The sequence below is a fragment of the Helianthus annuus genome, chromosome 5 (genome assembly GCF_002127325.2).
Source record: "Helianthus annuus cultivar XRQ/B chromosome 5, HanXRQr2.0-SUNRISE, whole genome shotgun sequence".
NCBI lineage: Eukaryota > Viridiplantae > Streptophyta > Magnoliopsida > Asterales > Asteraceae > Helianthus > Helianthus annuus.
In genome coordinates, this window is record NC_035437.2 from 162,784,476 (window position 1) to 162,801,109 (window position 16,634).

Sequence of the window (16,634 nt, forward strand, 5' to 3'; positions counted from 1 at the left end):
TTGTATTTTGTGAATTATAAACAAAGACTAAAAAAAATTAAACAGAAACTTAAAGTTACATGAATATAATATTACTCAAATTACAATTCAAACACCGTCAACGACTTTTATTTTACTCACATGTTAGTTTAATTACCATTAAAAAAATCTCATTAACGAGTAAATTGTATTCAAAGGACACGTGTGAAGTGTTGGCCGCAACCAATCGTAAAGAAGGAAGCATGAATACATTTTAAAATATTACGTGTAATAAGATAATATATACAAACTACGTGTAATAAACTAATATATACAAACACTTGACACTTATTTGTGTCTATAGTTGGTAAAATAAGTTCCAACTTAACAACCACTTATGAAATAGTTGTTCCAAAAAATCAACTATTTCATCTATGCAAAACCTAAAACGTTCAAAACAAATGTTTATCTATATTTTACACAATGCATATATAGCTCCTTCAAAAATTGAGCTTCATGACTAACAAAATTAAAACACAAAGATCTAAACTAACAAGAACGAACTGGTTCAAATCTTGATGAATCCCAGTTAACCATCGAACCCAAACCGCTAGTCACAAGGAACCTGTTCACGATTCGAAACAATGCTCGAGCCTTCTTGCCCGCCTGTGAACCCGCGGTTACTGATAACGAGTACAACAAACTCATCAAATTAGGTTCACTTGCCAAAACTGCAATCACTTTGTCTCCCCAATTGTTGCTCAACGCTAGCAAGATTGAGACACAAGTCACACAACACTCTTTCGAAGCGGATTTCTTTAGAGTGTTGATGATCAATGACAACGATAGATCTTTCAAGATTCTATCAGACCCATCGAAGCTTTCGGCTAATGCAGCCACAACTGACAATGAATCCATAACAATTTCGGGTTTTTCTGAAGTGGAAATGAGAGTGGATAGTAAAGGAATGATCCCCAACGAGAGCGCGGTTTTGTGGTTTCTCGGTTCTAGGAGGATCAAGAATAGCGCGGCTAATGAGTTCTTTCTCCCACAAGATGTTCCGGCTCTGACCTGTTCGATCAGAGCCGGAATAGCTTCTGGGATTTCTCCGATAAGCTTTCGGTTTGTTTGAATGGATGATAAGTAAAAGATTGTAGCGGCTGCGGCCTGTTTACATCCTTGTGTCAATCCGTTTCTTAACACGGATACGATCGAACTCAGGCCGTTGTGATTGATAACAGTTTTCTTCCCATTCGAATGTTTCGATAGCTTGAGTAAACCCGCAATGGCGTTTTCTTGAATGGTTGAATCTGATGACAAAAGTAATGTTAACAGCGGAGGGATCACGCCCGCTTCGATCAAACAAAATCGATTAAAAATACTCGATTTCGCGAGTAATCTTATTTCATAAGCTGCGCTGTTCTTCTGTTTCGCCGTCCCGTTACACAATCTTCTCACTAGATATTCACTCAAGAGTTTGATTGCTTCCGCGGATGCTACACTACCGGGGAGACTCGTTGAGGATATATCTCGGTTATGCATTTGAAACCTCGACACCGAAACTCCATGACCAATGCAATATTGTCGAATAACTTTTCGAAGATTCGAATTGGGGACTAGCTCGGTTGTTGCTAGTTTCCCCCCGGTTTTCGGGCATATTAAGTTGCCCGAATTCAGCCATTTTTGAATCGAAACCCGATCGTATGTCTGACCGGTGGAAACAGTCACTGGATCCATCATCAATTCCAGAGAAATCGGACACCGAAAATCCTCCGGGTTTAAACAACTAAGGTTTAGTTCATCCTTTTCGTTGGAGTGGTAAATTTGGTAATGCATATTCTCAACAGAAGAGTTTTCAAACAAAACTCCCCTGCAATACTGCATGAATCCAGCTAAACCATGCAATAAATGCAAGTCACTCCCATTATTTTCTAACAAACATAACGAAATCTCTTCGTTCAAAAACATAACTTCGTTATGACACTCGCTCCAGCTACTGATCCGAATATGACACAGCGCTTGCCTGATCATAATCGGATCAGGCTCGAACCGGTTTTCAAACCGGTTCAAAATCAGGGCGAATCGTTTAACAACAACATACTCATCATCCCGATCGAGTACAACACTTGTTGTAGTTGTACTCGCTTGCTTCTTAACCATATCCACCATTTCTTCAACATCTTGTGACACTTTGAACAAACTCAACGGCAGGATATCAAGCGTGGTCGCAATAGCGCGTATAACTGTCAAAAACTGGTTCGTTACGACGTGTGATTTCATCAAAATGTAAAGTCTAGCTCCGCTGCGTGTGCAGTCTTTGAGTAGAAATTCAATCTTCTGGAACGAATAGTGAAGTTCACAAAAACAAAGTATTGCGGAATCTGGTAAACTGGATACGTCTTGGTTAATGATTTCATTGACGAACATTGAGAGGATTGTAACTTGTCGTATCGCCTCGCGGGCGTTACGACGTTGTGTAGGGAAGAATTCGGGCTGGTATTTGGTGATGGAGTTGGAAAGGGAGAGTATGGAGTGAAGAAGAGTTGTTGGGTTGACATTTTGGCATGGAAAAACCGCCGGAAAGTGGAGAATCCGGCGAGTGGTTTGGTCGAATGTTGTAAGCATTGGAGTGTTGTTAGATGGTGTAGAGTTTGATGATGTTGAGGATTTATAGAGGGGATAAGGATGTTTTTGTGTGTAGTACACGTGGATGTGAGATATGCGCGTTTGGAGGTATGCTTGCGTGGACTTTGGAGAAGTGGGGTTATGGTAGAAGACAGGTGGTTGGGTCACGCGGGAAAGTTAGATTGGACGGTCAAGATTAAGTTTCGGATTTGTGTTTAAAAACTGATTTTTAAATGAAACTAGAATTACGACCCGCCGCAAAGCGGCGGGGATTCTTTAGTTATAACTAAGTCGATTTAGGACGCACACGTTATGTTGAACCTGTCAAACTGGAAAAAATAGACGATATAAAAACGTTTACTCACACACGCACGTTGCGTCGTGTTAACTCGCAAAATTTAGAACGAAACGTAAAAACCGAAGCATAAAGCGAAAAATTTGTAGAAAATGAAAATTATAAAGGACCAAAGTTGAAAGTAAAAAAAGTTGTGAGGATAGATTTGTAAAAAAATCAAAGCCAAGATTACAACACATAAGTAAAAAAAATCAAAGTGGTTAAATCGCAAAAGATGGAAACTTTTGAATTAGAAATGAATAATCAAGTTAATGAAAGGGGTTAAATTGTATAAAATGGAAACTTTTGAATTAGAAGTGAAAAATCAAATTAATTAAAGGGGTTAAATTACCAAATATTAAAACTTTAAACTCAAATTGTCAAAGATTAAAACTTTAGAGTTAAAATGGAAATAAAGATTAAACTTTAAACTTAACTTGCCAAAGCTTGAAACTTTAGGGTTAGAAATAAAAAATCCATTTTTATTTTGAAAAACTCCCAAAGCCACTTTTACAACTACTATATGCATAAACTTATTGGTTATTTATAAGGTTTTAATATGATGGATGAAGAATTTTATTGACTATATTTTGCATCAAATTGCGTTAAATGTGATTTTAGTCCCTGTGGTTTGGGTCATTTTATCAGTTTAGTACAAAGGTTTTATTTTTCATCTGTGGGTCTAAAAAGGTTTCATCTTTGTCATTTTAGTCCACTGAGTTAACTTCATCCATTTTTTCTGTTAACGAGAAGAGCAATTTCGTCATTGTATGATCGAATGGTCATTCTAGTTAATAGAGTTACATATAAAATGAATGAATTGCCCTTCTCATGAACAGAAAAAATGGATAAAGTTAACCCATTAGACTAAAATGGGACGATGAAACCTTTTTAGACACACATGCAAAAAATGAAACCTTTGGACTAAAATTACAAAATGACCCAAACCACAGGGACTAAAATACCATTTAACTCATTCAAATTTGTTCTTCTTGTAATGTTTTCTCTTTCTTTTTCTATTGCTCACATAAACTAATTTATAGTTGTGTAGCGATGTTGATGAATTAGATGGGATTTAGGATAGTAGGAGGTTAGGAGTTCAATCATCATAGTGTACTAGTTTAGTTTTCGAAAAAAGAAAACAAAAATTATACGGTTGCCACCTTCAACCGCTAATTAGCAAGAAAACATTTTTATATTGTCCTTTTGTCTTTCATCTGTTCATTTAATTTGTATATGTGTGAAATTGACGTCACGAGTTCGAGAAAACACTTTGATACGTACATATACTGATATAAAGAATCAACACGTGTTGATGATGACTAACGGGGAGTAGCGAGGTGTTTTTTTAAATAACCACGAAAATAGATCCATAATATACGTGATGCTTTTGTTTGCGTATCAGACGGTAGATGTGTGCTCTATGCGATCAAACTTGCATATCACTATCATCTAGCGTATAACACTTTCTGCCCATTAATGTAAACGTTAATGCATATGATATTTGGCTAGTAGTCGTGTATCATCATTCTTGTTGATGACTGTTGTTAGGGTCAATCAAAAACCTAAATAAACTACGTAGATGGCGTAAGTAGGGTATCGTATCCATGGGAAATTTGTGGTCAATGTAAAAGAATTTAGTTAAAAACTAAAATTATTTAATTGGGCGTTTGTTTGTTTTAAGGAAAACACAATTTGTCACGAAAAGTGTTATTAGAATGAGAAGAAGTAACCTCCACTCGGAATCCCAATAACTCGTTTTTAACACAAACACCTGTTTATTGATTCAAAACACCACGTAGACATGGCCTTGGAATTAATGACTTTGATTAATTATTAGGGATAGTTTTTAAGACTCGCCATACAACCTAATAACCTGTTTAATTATACCAATTACCCACCAATTTATTAACCCGCTAACGATGCAAGTATATCGCCAATACACTTAATAAACGACAAATAATTCAAATATAATCAACATTGCACAAAATCAACACAAGTGGGCAAGCTTTACCAGTTTACAAGAATCAGAAACAAAGTATTCGTGTCAAAACAAAGCAATTGTCCATCCGAGCGGAAGTCACAACGCGTTTAGCCGCTCATGCAGGGGCGGACCCACATTGAGTGGGTCGGGGTCCACGGACCCCAATCTTTTTTAAAAAATTAGTAGATTCGGTATATTAATTTTTGTAAGGACCCCATAAAAATATTTAGTTGGACCCCATAGTATCAAAAGCAAAGCTGTTGTGGTGGTTAATCCCTTGTTTGCTAACAAAGAGGTCATGGGTTCAAGCCTAACACTAGCCGATTTTTTGTTAAAGTACACTTTTAAAATGTTAAAATGAATGAAAATTTACTCAATTTATGCCTTTGTGCTTAGACATGTGTTGTTTTGTTATTTATTTATCTTTTTTTAAAGGTTCCAAGCTCAATAAATCACCCCGACCCGACCCAAACGACGACCGACCCGAAAATTCTATCGTTTGGGTGTAAAAAATCCAAGTATTGAAAAAACTGGACCCCATTGGAAAAAAATCCTGGGTCCGCCACTGCGCTCATGGTTGTTATCACAGCTTCAATCTTGATCGGGGATGGATTAGACATGAGAAACAGCTTAAACGGATGAAGGTTATGGTCAAAAGTGCAAGAAATTGCCTCTGAGTTTGTCTGGGACGGCTGGAAGGAGAATGATTACCTAAAACACGAATTAGGTCAAATTTATACACTTTCTCGTAATTGACCTCTCCCGCGCGTCGCGGGAGAGTCTTGGTACTTTGCTGAACTTTTTCCGCTACAGCTCCCGTGTTGACCCGTCAGGCCCGTTTTTCAGCTCGGTTTCTCTTTTTAACCCTTTTTAGCACTTATTAAGCCAAAAACACCAAACACATGATAAATATATAAAACCAATACGAATTAACGTGTTAACACATTAAAAATCAATTCGAATTACTACAAAATATAATGTGTTTTGACCCAACATCACTTAATCATGTATTATTGTAAAGTTAATTATTATTATTAACCTTTCATTTTTTAAGTAAAAAATTCAACCTATTATTTAACACCAGCTATTGAACTTGATATATATTATTAATTATAGATTATTGATTACCTATAAGTTGATAAAAAATGATTACCTATAAGTAGATAAAAAAAATTAGATTAAATTACGTATGAATCGTTTGTTTACTTACAATATTTAATATTTGATAAACAAAGTTGATAGTAAAATTAAACAAAAGTTTAAAGCTATATGAATACAATATTTACCCAAATCATCATGATTCACCCACCGTCAACGACTTTATTTAACGACTAATCTTAATTAGCATTAAAAAAATCCCATCAACTAGTAAATTGTATTTAAAGGACACGTGGAAAGTGTTGACATAAGCCCAAGCAATGGCGAGGAAGGAAGCATGAATAGATTTTCAAGTGATTACGTGTTTTTAATAATGTAAGATAAGGTGTCGTTTAAGGATTAGATAAGCGTGTTACTATACGCATCATTTGACACTTGGAACTTTGAATATTCACAAATCATCTCAAACATGCAAGTTTGGGAGTTGGGACGTTACTTCCTATATGTATATGTATTCCAATTAGTAATCATATCTAGATTCACTTCACTCGTACGGTGGATTCTATAGAAGAAAATTCCTTTCTTTTTGTTTCGAGTAGATTAAACTTTGTAATTTCAACTGAAATAGGTGAGTAGATTTCAATATCCGCGATGTACTCTTCTAATCCCAGGTCCCAGTTTCTTGCTGGATCGTATCTATATATTTATATAGAAGTTTTTGCCGATAAAAAAAAAATTAGTAATCATATATTGTTGGAATGAAGTGTTAACTATATTATTTATTGATTATCTTACCCAGGCTAAATTATTAACTAAAGTATTTGAAATAAATTTATAAAAGTGAAAAAGTTCAACTTCTAGTTTATCTGTGTAAGTTCATTTTTGAACTATACTCTTAACCAAAATAATAAAGTAATTTAAACCATAAATGAACGTTAAATATAAAATAAACCTTGTGATTACACACATCTTGTTAAAATATTAAGATTAATAATTGCAAAGTTACGGTAGCTTGTCTTTATGTATATGTTAGGATAATAAAATAGACTAGTTGACAATGTGAATGTGCATTATAATATAAAACTACAAGTGGTTAAAACAGGTAGTGGGATTGTTATTTTGTAGTTATTATGCAGCCAAATTTTCAAAAAATGAGATATTCCTCTTCTCTTTTGTTAAACCGTGTGATTGCATTGTCTAGTTAGTTTACAAGACAAATGCCCAAATCAAACCTAACACAAGTTGTCATATGAATCATTGTAGATTTTATATTTACATTTTCAAAAATTATTTATTTTTATTTCTAAGAAATTTACAAATATTTAATAGTATGGTCTAAAATAAAAATAAGATTTACCGTCGGACTTCCAATGGACATTCAGACGGTGAATGACCAAATCTAAATTATTTCTCTATCCAAATAAAGACAAATATATTTGGGTGGAGGGTGTTAAAAACTCAGATTCCATGCTGGATGTTCTTGTTAGATGAGGTATCCATGTTGATTCATCGGCATGTAGTTAATGTGGGTCGGGTGAGGACTCGGTGGAGCGTTTTCATTTCGTGCTATGTGGTGTCCATTATTTAGCAAAGCATTAGTGCTTGGTGCAAATTCAACCGATTTATGTGTTTTCGATTCACAATCTATTTAAAGTGCACAACTCAATTGTGGACAACCATTATTATCGTGGCATATTGGTGTCTATGGAAGGTTTGGAACAATTGGATCTTCAACAAAGTGCCCATCAATATTGTTCATATTTACGGAGATGTTAAAAGTTATAGTTTTCTTTGAATTAAGAATCGCTCAAAGGTAGGATTTTTGGATTTTGGATTGATCTAGATGGAAATCTTTTGATGTAAATATTTCAAATTGATTCTCATGGTTTTCTTATTCTTTAGGGTTATTAGATTTTATGACCCTCAACTATTGGCTATTAGCCGCTGTCACCCTCAACTATCACTTTTACGTCCGTCACCCTCAACTTAACACTTAGTGTTTTCTGTTACCACGTCGTTAACTGATCACTAACTTTTGATCCTGTTAGTATACTTTTTGGGGTGTCATAGGGATCTTAGGAAGGTTTTAGGGATCTTAGACCATGTGTAGTGGTTAAACAAAATAATGCCCCCACCATGGGGCATTATTCGACACGTGGCAGTCCAGTCAGCATGGGGCGTTATTGCAAAAGTGGCGTAGTGGGAATAATGCCTGATAATGCCCTTTCCAATCATTAAACAAAAAAAAGCAAACTATTTTCTCATTGATGGGTCAAACCCAGTCAACCATTCCACAAACCATGTTAGGCGTTTTATATATAATGCCCCACCAGTTTTTTTTCAAAAATAACGCCCTATGTAATGGGCAAGGGGGCGTTTTTTTTGCCCTATAATGTCATATAATGCCCCACTACACATGGTCATAGGACACCCCAAAAAGTATAGTAACATGATCAAAAGTTAGTGATCTGGTGACAGAACACACTAATTGTTAAGTTGGGGGTAGCGGGTGTCAAAGTGATAGTTGGAGTGGCAGCGGCCAGTGACCAATAGTTAAGGGTGATAAAATCCAATAACCCTATTTTTTATGATTTTGTATCTGATACATTAGTATAAAGTTTATAAACATATAATCCAGATTTTATTATATAAATTTGTTTAATAGTGGAATCTTTGTAATTAAACACTTAAGTTATGATCCCTTACTTGAGAGATATGTTTAAACCAAAACGATATCTTCTGTTTAGAGAAGACATCAAACACATTCTTTTCTTCGTCAAACAAGTCAAACTCATTGCAAGGTAAAGGAACCCTTTTGAACATATAAATTTGATGCTAAAATTGAAATAAAAGTTATGCGCGAATTTGGTCAAGTCGTAATGAATCTACTTTTGAAAATGGATCTAAACGAAGCACCTTGATGCCCAATCATGGATCAGTCCTAGGTTCTCCATGGATAACTTTGTTACCGTTGTTTCATTTCTTTAGCATAGTAACTATTCCAACACTTGAACGGTCCGTTCGCACACAATCTTTTTACTTTCATATGCATTAGTTTGTGTTCTCTAGATAAACATTTTTCACAAGGGTACTAGGGGCGTTCTTTGGGTAGTGCGAGTAGTTTGGCAACAACGCCGCAGGGGTATTGAGTTGAGTAATCGGCTACCGTCTTCAGCTTCTAGTACCCGATTCAACTATGGTAAAAAATTTAAGGGGGAAACGCTTTCGGTCAGATGGGTAGGCTTGAAACACTACCACATTTAATTTGGGTAGTTTTGGTTTAACAGAAGAAAAAAAAAAAAAAAAAAAAAAAGTGGCATGTCACCCTTTTTTAAAGATTTATAACTCCAACATTAAAAATGATACACATAACAAAGCTGGTATTAATAAATAATGATTCAATCTTTTAACTATCGGTCCAAGAACATGCACATTATGAAGATAAACAATTCAAATGGGTAATGGTAATAAAATCAAAATGGAAGATAAAGCAATACCCGCATTATATCTTCCTCCTACTTCATGCCATACCCGTATATATTCCCGCTCACTACGATTAAATAGAGAGCTAATCCAGTTCCTCAAAACCCAAAATATGGGCTCCAAAGAACTTCCGTTGACCCGACATTAGGTCAACTATGGTAGATCATACCGTTAAGTTTGTCTCTCAGGTCTTGAGATCATCTGACATGGCAGAAGGTATACAATGAGTTGAGAGGATGTCCACTGTTGCTGCTTTGGCGGTTTTTGTTTGGAGTACCACTATCTGCAAAAAAAATATATATCAAGTTGTTTTAGACTTTTTGTACCATTGTATTTGATATTTTATTGCAAATAAATTATCATTCTAGTAAATAGAAAGAAGAAAAAGTCAAAAACTACCTGCTGATATTCCAATTCAAACTTTAGATATTCGTCGGTGCAGCTCTCTACCATGTTCGCTAAGCTTTTAAGATTCTTCACGGGTTGACCATTGAAAGCAAGAACCTAATAAACCAGTTTAAAATATACTGATTAGTTCTCACAATCTAAGCAGTTCTCACAAGATCAGTTCTCACAATCTATCGGATATCGGATATCGGTAATGCGGTAGAATAAATCGGATATCGGTCAAGGACTGATATTTGAGATAAATCGGATATCGGTCAAGGACTGATATTTGAGATATCGATAATCGCGGTGGAAGATCGATAATTTGGAAGATCGATAAATTTGATATCATGCTGAATTTATATATATAGCAACAATTCAGTATACTCTCCTGTTATTACTTATTAACAAATTAACCGTTTGCAACTTGTAAAACACTAACAATTGTAGCAATTAAGAACTGACCAAGACTTAAAACACTAATAGCAGCAATGAGAAGAAAGACGAACGGTAGAACTAAGAAGAAAGATACTCATATCGGGAAAATCGGTGATATATCGGTCAATATCGCCGATAATATCGATACCGATATTTGACAATATTTTACATGGGGGACCGATCACCGTATTAACTGCATAGCTCACAATATATATTTCATAGCCATTAAAACATTTAAAAACGCCGTTAATGTTAGTCTGTTAACTGACATCAACAACCCCAGATCTTCGACGGGAAAAAATATGTCAAAGAATCGCCTAATGCATAGAGGTTGTATATAGAATTATTAAGATAACTAGGCGCATCACTAAGCATTTTTACATAAAGCAATCTTTTACGCATCTTTCTTTGTAAAGGTAAAATGAAACTTTAAACACCAGAACAATCAACATTGCGCAAAACTATTCTTGTAACACAAGTAAAATTGTAATCTATTGCAAGGAAAGGTAGATAACAGAAAACTACTAAGATAGTGTCGTAAATGCTAAATAAAATCTTTTTAACCAAAAACGTAGCGCAGTTAATCAGGCAATTAATAAACTGACAGCAATACTAACCTGAGTGTTGACAATCTCCTCGTATCCTATGTTGATATCAGCCACAAGTACCTTCAATAAATCCGTCCAATATGAGCATGAAACTTTCATTTACACAATGATAGAAAAAAAAAAATACAAAAAATGCAATTCTACAGAAACAAAAAATCAACCTGTGAAACAACAACAGTCTGTTCATCTCGCGACTTCGGCAATTCATGCAGAAGTTTGTCTAACAGCTTAACTGGAGCATCGTATCCGTAGTCCTTCCCATACTGAAACATGCACAATCAGTGAATTAAACGTGACAAAAACCTATATTTATATGACATGAAGTATACTCATACATTTATAAACGTTTTTAAATACCTCGGAACGAAGATACGGAACAGATACGGTTGTAAAAACCAAACCTGCAATGATGTAATAAGACGGAGGTCTACCCTTATTGTGTGCAGGAATTAGTTTTCCGTGAGTCTCAAACTTGATATTAAATTTCAGGATTTTTGAGTCGCGCAGGACTTTGATTTGAGCTGTATCTCCGGTGTATTTATGCGATACGAGATAGCTAAAACCAATCCTCTCTCCGTGCCTAAACGGAACTGATTCACCACAAGTAGTCAATGCAGAACGTCAAAAAATTAATAATTTACGTACAAAAGAAGCTTTATAAATTATAATACAACGTTACCGGTTCCATCATTGGCAATATCGACCCCATCAAAACTAAGAATAATATCAGACGGTTTTAGAACTTTATATTCAGGAGCGGTGGGGTCAATTCTTCGAATACGAACACCTTTTTGGTTATCTTTCATCCCTGTAGACTTACGCAAATCAGGGTTTTCCATCTTCTGCCATTCGACCCCGAGAATAGGAAATCCTGATTTGCATGGAACGACAATTGTATTAACACAGCTTGGTATAAGATATTAATACTGAATAATGGAAAAGAAAAAGGATAGAACTTGAACAAGTACTTACCCGTATACGATCCATTTTTCTCATAATCTTGGATGAAATGCATTATCACAGGCGTTGGTATGACATATCCGATGTTTTCAGCATCCTCATGTTTAAGAGACTGAAACGCAATACCAACACAATTCCCCTTATCATTAAACGCAGGCCCGCCAGAATTCCCCGAGTTAATCGCAGCATCTATCTGCATCAATCTCACACACACTTTTATCAGTAAATGCGAAATTATTATGGTAATATGCGATTAAATATTTAAAGGCACTTCATTAACCTGCAATCCCAAAAGCTCAGTCGACCCATGAACATAAGACAATATCTCTATACGCGAAACAACCCCACTCGTAACCGATATCGTATCTCCCCCAATCGGATATCCCACAACCGTAACCGCGTCTTGAAGCGCAGGCAAATCCCCAAACTCAACAGGCGATACACCCACCCAAAACTCATCATCCTCAACAGTAAGCAAAGCTACATAATTATATCAACAATATCATATCCAAAACCTACTAAAAACGTTAACATTAACAACATGATCATTAAACAAAAGCTCACCGATATCGCATTCAGTCCCAATTGCAAGAACCGTGGCGACAAACTTCGTATCGGACCCGCGTTTCTTAAGCTTAACCTGTGTATAATGCTCAACTGAATGTGCATTAGTTAACACTCTCCTTCCACTAATCACAAACCCACTGCTACTAGAACTAAACTGCCTCTTCCTCTGCCATGGTAACGAGAAATTCGGTTCGGTGTGGGTGCAAAACACCTTCACAACAGCATCCATTGCGGGCACAACCCTAGCCATCGCCATCACCACACTATCCAGCATCAAACCGTTCAAACTACCATTACCGTTCAAACTAACGTTACCGTTAATTTTACCGTTTTCGATGTGGTTAGATGGGGAGGCGGAAATTAGGGTTTTATCGGGGGTTTCGGGTGGGGGATTACGGCGACGGCGGCGGAGGTGGTGGTGGTGGTGAGTGGAGGTCGGGGTGGTGGTGGTGATGGTGGTGGTGAGATCGTCGATGGAGGTGGATGAAGACGGTGGTTTGGTGGATTGGAGATCTAGGGTTTCGGGTACGATGGATTTGGGTTTACGGCCGCGTTTGCGCTTGTTGTCGACCATTTTGTGAGGTGGTTTGTGGTGGATTGAGTGGGTTGTGGAGTGGATTGTGGTGGTGGAGTGGTGGAAGGTGGAAACTCCGGCGAGATGACGGTGGTTGTGGTGGCGGTGGCGGTGGCGGTGGCGATATTATTATTATTATTAATATTATAGTTTTGAAGGCGGGGGGAAGGTTTAGAAGGAGTTGATAGAACGTTGTCGTTTTATATGGAAGGGTTGTGTAGCTAAAGTACTGGTTACGGCAGAGTTCCGTGAGGAGTTTGTGTAAACTAACTATTATTGTTCCGTTAACATGGTTTCTTTCTTCCAACGTACGATAAGTTTGTATAACCGTTGTGGTGTTACTTTAGGGTTTCTTGCAACGGAAGATATCATATTGTGCATTTTGAAATAACTTTTTTTTTCTTTTTTGATCGGGTTAATGTGACTTTCATAAAATCAAAAAGTACAAGGGGGCCAAAATACACAGCAACATCAAAAAAACACCAACAACAGTACAGAAATTATTCTTCATATGTTTTTTTCATTTAAGTATTTTTTTAACAACAAAACAGTATTTTCATTCATTCCACCAACAAGTTAACATATCAAGATGCTATGGAGACATGATTAAATCCAAGATCTCCCCTCACCAAGTAAAATACAAAATATTAAATTACGGGACGGTTGATGCTAAAACAAATCAGGTTTTACATTTGGATATTAAATCTTCTCCAATCGTTCCAAGACACCCGGACATTCTTTGATCTTTGCCTCATCCATTCGAAAGTTTCCTCCTTTATTTCTTCCACTAGTTTGTTCGTGGATGTTGTTTTCTCGTAGAAAACTATGTTGTTTCTATTCTTCCATAAGTACCATAAAGTTGCAAGGAAGACTGCATGAATTATCTTCTGTTGTGCCTTCGATCTTCCTAACCCGTTTACACATAACAATCTGGCCTCGACCTCATCCATAATATTGCCGGCTGGAACATTTAGCCATTGATCTACCTGAGTCCACACCAAGTCCGCATATTGACATTTTATCAAGATGTGATCCGTCGTTTCCATTCTCATTCCACACACTTTACACACTTGTGATGTTACATTTATTCCCCTTTTTCTTAATGCTTCAAATGTAGGTGTTGCAATAGATTCGCCTTTGGTGTTGCAATACGGTTCCAATAAAAATTATTTGCATCGGTGTTAAGATCCAACTGTCCACCTAGGTCTCTTCTAACCGACCTTACCGAGAAACCCGTATCCTTTTCTTTTTTCCGTCTCCACACATCATTACCCTCACCCATCTTTTGTTGAACTAATCCATATCCAGTCCCACAATCGCACTCCTTGAATCATTCTGTAATGTTTTGCCACCATGTCTCTCTTATTTTTTGGCAAATTATAACAAAGTGGGAAGGCATATTTTAGCGAACCATGAGTCGTCCATGTGTCTTGCCAAAATAACGTTTTCTCGCCATTGCCCACAACACTATTGAGCCCTCTTTGTATGTCTATCCTTAGCTTTTTGAAATCCTTCCCGATCCCCGCAATATTTTTCCATATACCAGTATTAGCCATTTTTAATGGGATTTGTGAAACTTTTTTGGTGTTGCTATGAATGAATTCTACTACTTTCACCCATAGCTGGTTCGGATCCTCTTTTAATCTCCACCACCATTTTAGTAGTAGTGCTAGGTTTAATTCCTGTATTCCCCCTACACCCAATCCACCCATGTTCTTTGCCCCGGCAACCTTTTCCCACTTTACCCATCTTATCTTGTTTACGCCCCCACAGCCCCCCCCCCCCCCATAGGAATCTTCGTCTAATTCCTTCCAACGTTCTTATTACGGCTTTTGGCGCTTTATATAACGATAGAAAGTAGTTAGGAATGTTTCCCAAAACAAATTTTATAAGGGTTAGGCGACCCGCAAAAAATAATATTTTTGCCTTCCAATTAGATAATCTTTTTTTGTAGTTTATCAATCACTTCTTTCCAACTTGCAATTCTATTCATATTCGCTCCCACTTTCAGCCCCAAATATGTTAAAGGAAACGAACCTGGTTTGCAATTCAATATACTCGCCATGTGTTCGACTTCAGATTCATCTTTTCCCACTCCATATATGTAACTTTTGTTTTGATTTACCTTCAATCCAGACACTAGATGGAAGCATCGAAGTATCCTTCTAAGTGTTCTTAGATTGTTTTCGTCCCATTCTCCAATAAAATAGCGTCGTCAGCAAAAAAAACAAGTGTGTGATACATGACCCGTTATTTGGTAATTTTACACCGGTGTATATATTTTCCCGTGAAGCCTTTTGCATTAAGACGTGTAAAGCTTCCATTACAACCGTAGATAAAAACGGCGATAATGGGTCGCCTTGCCTCAATCCTCTCTTGTATTGAAATTCCCCCGTCGGTGCTCCATTTACCAATACTGATGCTTGACCCGAAAATAAAATTCCCATGATCCAAGTTTTCCATTTAGTTGGAAAGCCCATATGTGTTAAGATGGTGATTAGAAACTTCCAACAGAGTGTGTCATATGCTTTTTCGATGTCCGCTTTAAAAAGAAACAATTGTTTCTTTGACTTTTTCTCCCAGCTCACCAATTCGTTCACCACTAACGGGCCATCCACTATATTACGGTTCGCCACAAATGCCGATTGCACGTTCGATATTACCCCATTCAGTACTAGCTTCATCCGATTAGCCAAGACCTTCGATATTATTTTGTTGATAACATCGATAAGGGATATTGGTCTAAAATCAAATAATGTCACCGGGTCTACAACTTTGGGGATTAAAGATATAAAAGAGGAACTACAAGACTGTTGTATTGAACCATGAGTATGGAACTGTTTCATCATGTCCAATACAATACTTTTAAAATTTTCCCAGTAATTCTTTATTAGTGCATCTTTTTAAGTATTTGATTATTAGTAAGTAACAAAACAAAACTTTTTTAAATTATATGTTAAATTTGTAGATAGAATACAATATTAAGCTTTACGATGTCATGTTTATGAACCCGACTATATGCATCTTTTTTTCTTTCAAGGAACAGTGACCACTAACTAACCCTTTAAGTATTTGATTATTAGTAAGTAACAAAACAAAACTTTTTTAAATTATATGTTAAATTTGTAGATAGAATACAATTTAAGCTTTACGATGTCATGTTTATGAACCCGACTATATGCACCTTTTTTTTTCTTTCGAGGAACAGTGACCACTAACTAACCCAATTTGTTCACCATGTTATACCACTCGTAGGGGTGTGCATGGGTCAGTTTGGATCTGTTTTGGTCTAAAACCATAAACATAACCGATCGGTTATGGTGGTTATGGTTAATCGGTTTTGATGGTTATAGCGGGTCGGTTGTGGGTGGTTAACCGTGTATTTAGCCTAGCTAAAATAGCTTAATTTTTTTAACATGAAATAAATTGTTATTGCCTATAGTCTATATACTATATATAAGCATTTCCCATGTCTAAAATAGTAATTTAACCCCAACTTTTTAAGATGACATACCAAAAGCTAGAACAAATTCCTATATTTTTACAACTTTCTTCCTTTTCTACCCTTATATACAAGTTTTGAAGCAACATTTACAAGATAGTGGAAGCCAATACAAT

General features: G+C 36.3%; 2 protein-coding genes across 2 annotated transcripts; both read right to left on the reverse strand.

Annotated features, from left to right (window-relative positions):
- Positions 1–308: 308 nt before the first annotated feature.
- Positions 309–2,583, reverse strand: LOC110941761 (U-box domain-containing protein 19). The gene has a single exon (XM_022183423.2). The coding sequence runs from the start codon at positions 2,581–2,583 to the stop codon at positions 508–510; it is 2,076 nt and encodes a 691-aa protein (XP_022039115.1). The 3' UTR covers positions 309–507.
- A 6,769-nt stretch (positions 2,584–9,352) lies between these two features.
- LOC110941760 (protease Do-like 9) lies at positions 9,353–13,326 on the reverse strand. Its single transcript, XM_022183422.2, has 9 exons — positions 12,440–13,326; positions 12,156–12,355; positions 11,888–12,068; positions 11,595–11,786; positions 11,273–11,505; positions 11,077–11,178; positions 10,925–10,975; positions 9,882–9,986; positions 9,353–9,765 (listed from the first exon to the last, which is right to left on the reverse strand). Exons 1-9 carry the CDS (start codon positions 13,014–13,016, stop codon positions 9,667–9,669), a joined length of 1,740 nt encoding a protein of 579 aa, XP_022039114.1. The 5' UTR covers positions 13,017–13,326; the 3' UTR covers positions 9,353–9,666.
- Between the last annotated feature and the right edge of the window lie 3,308 nt (positions 13,327–16,634).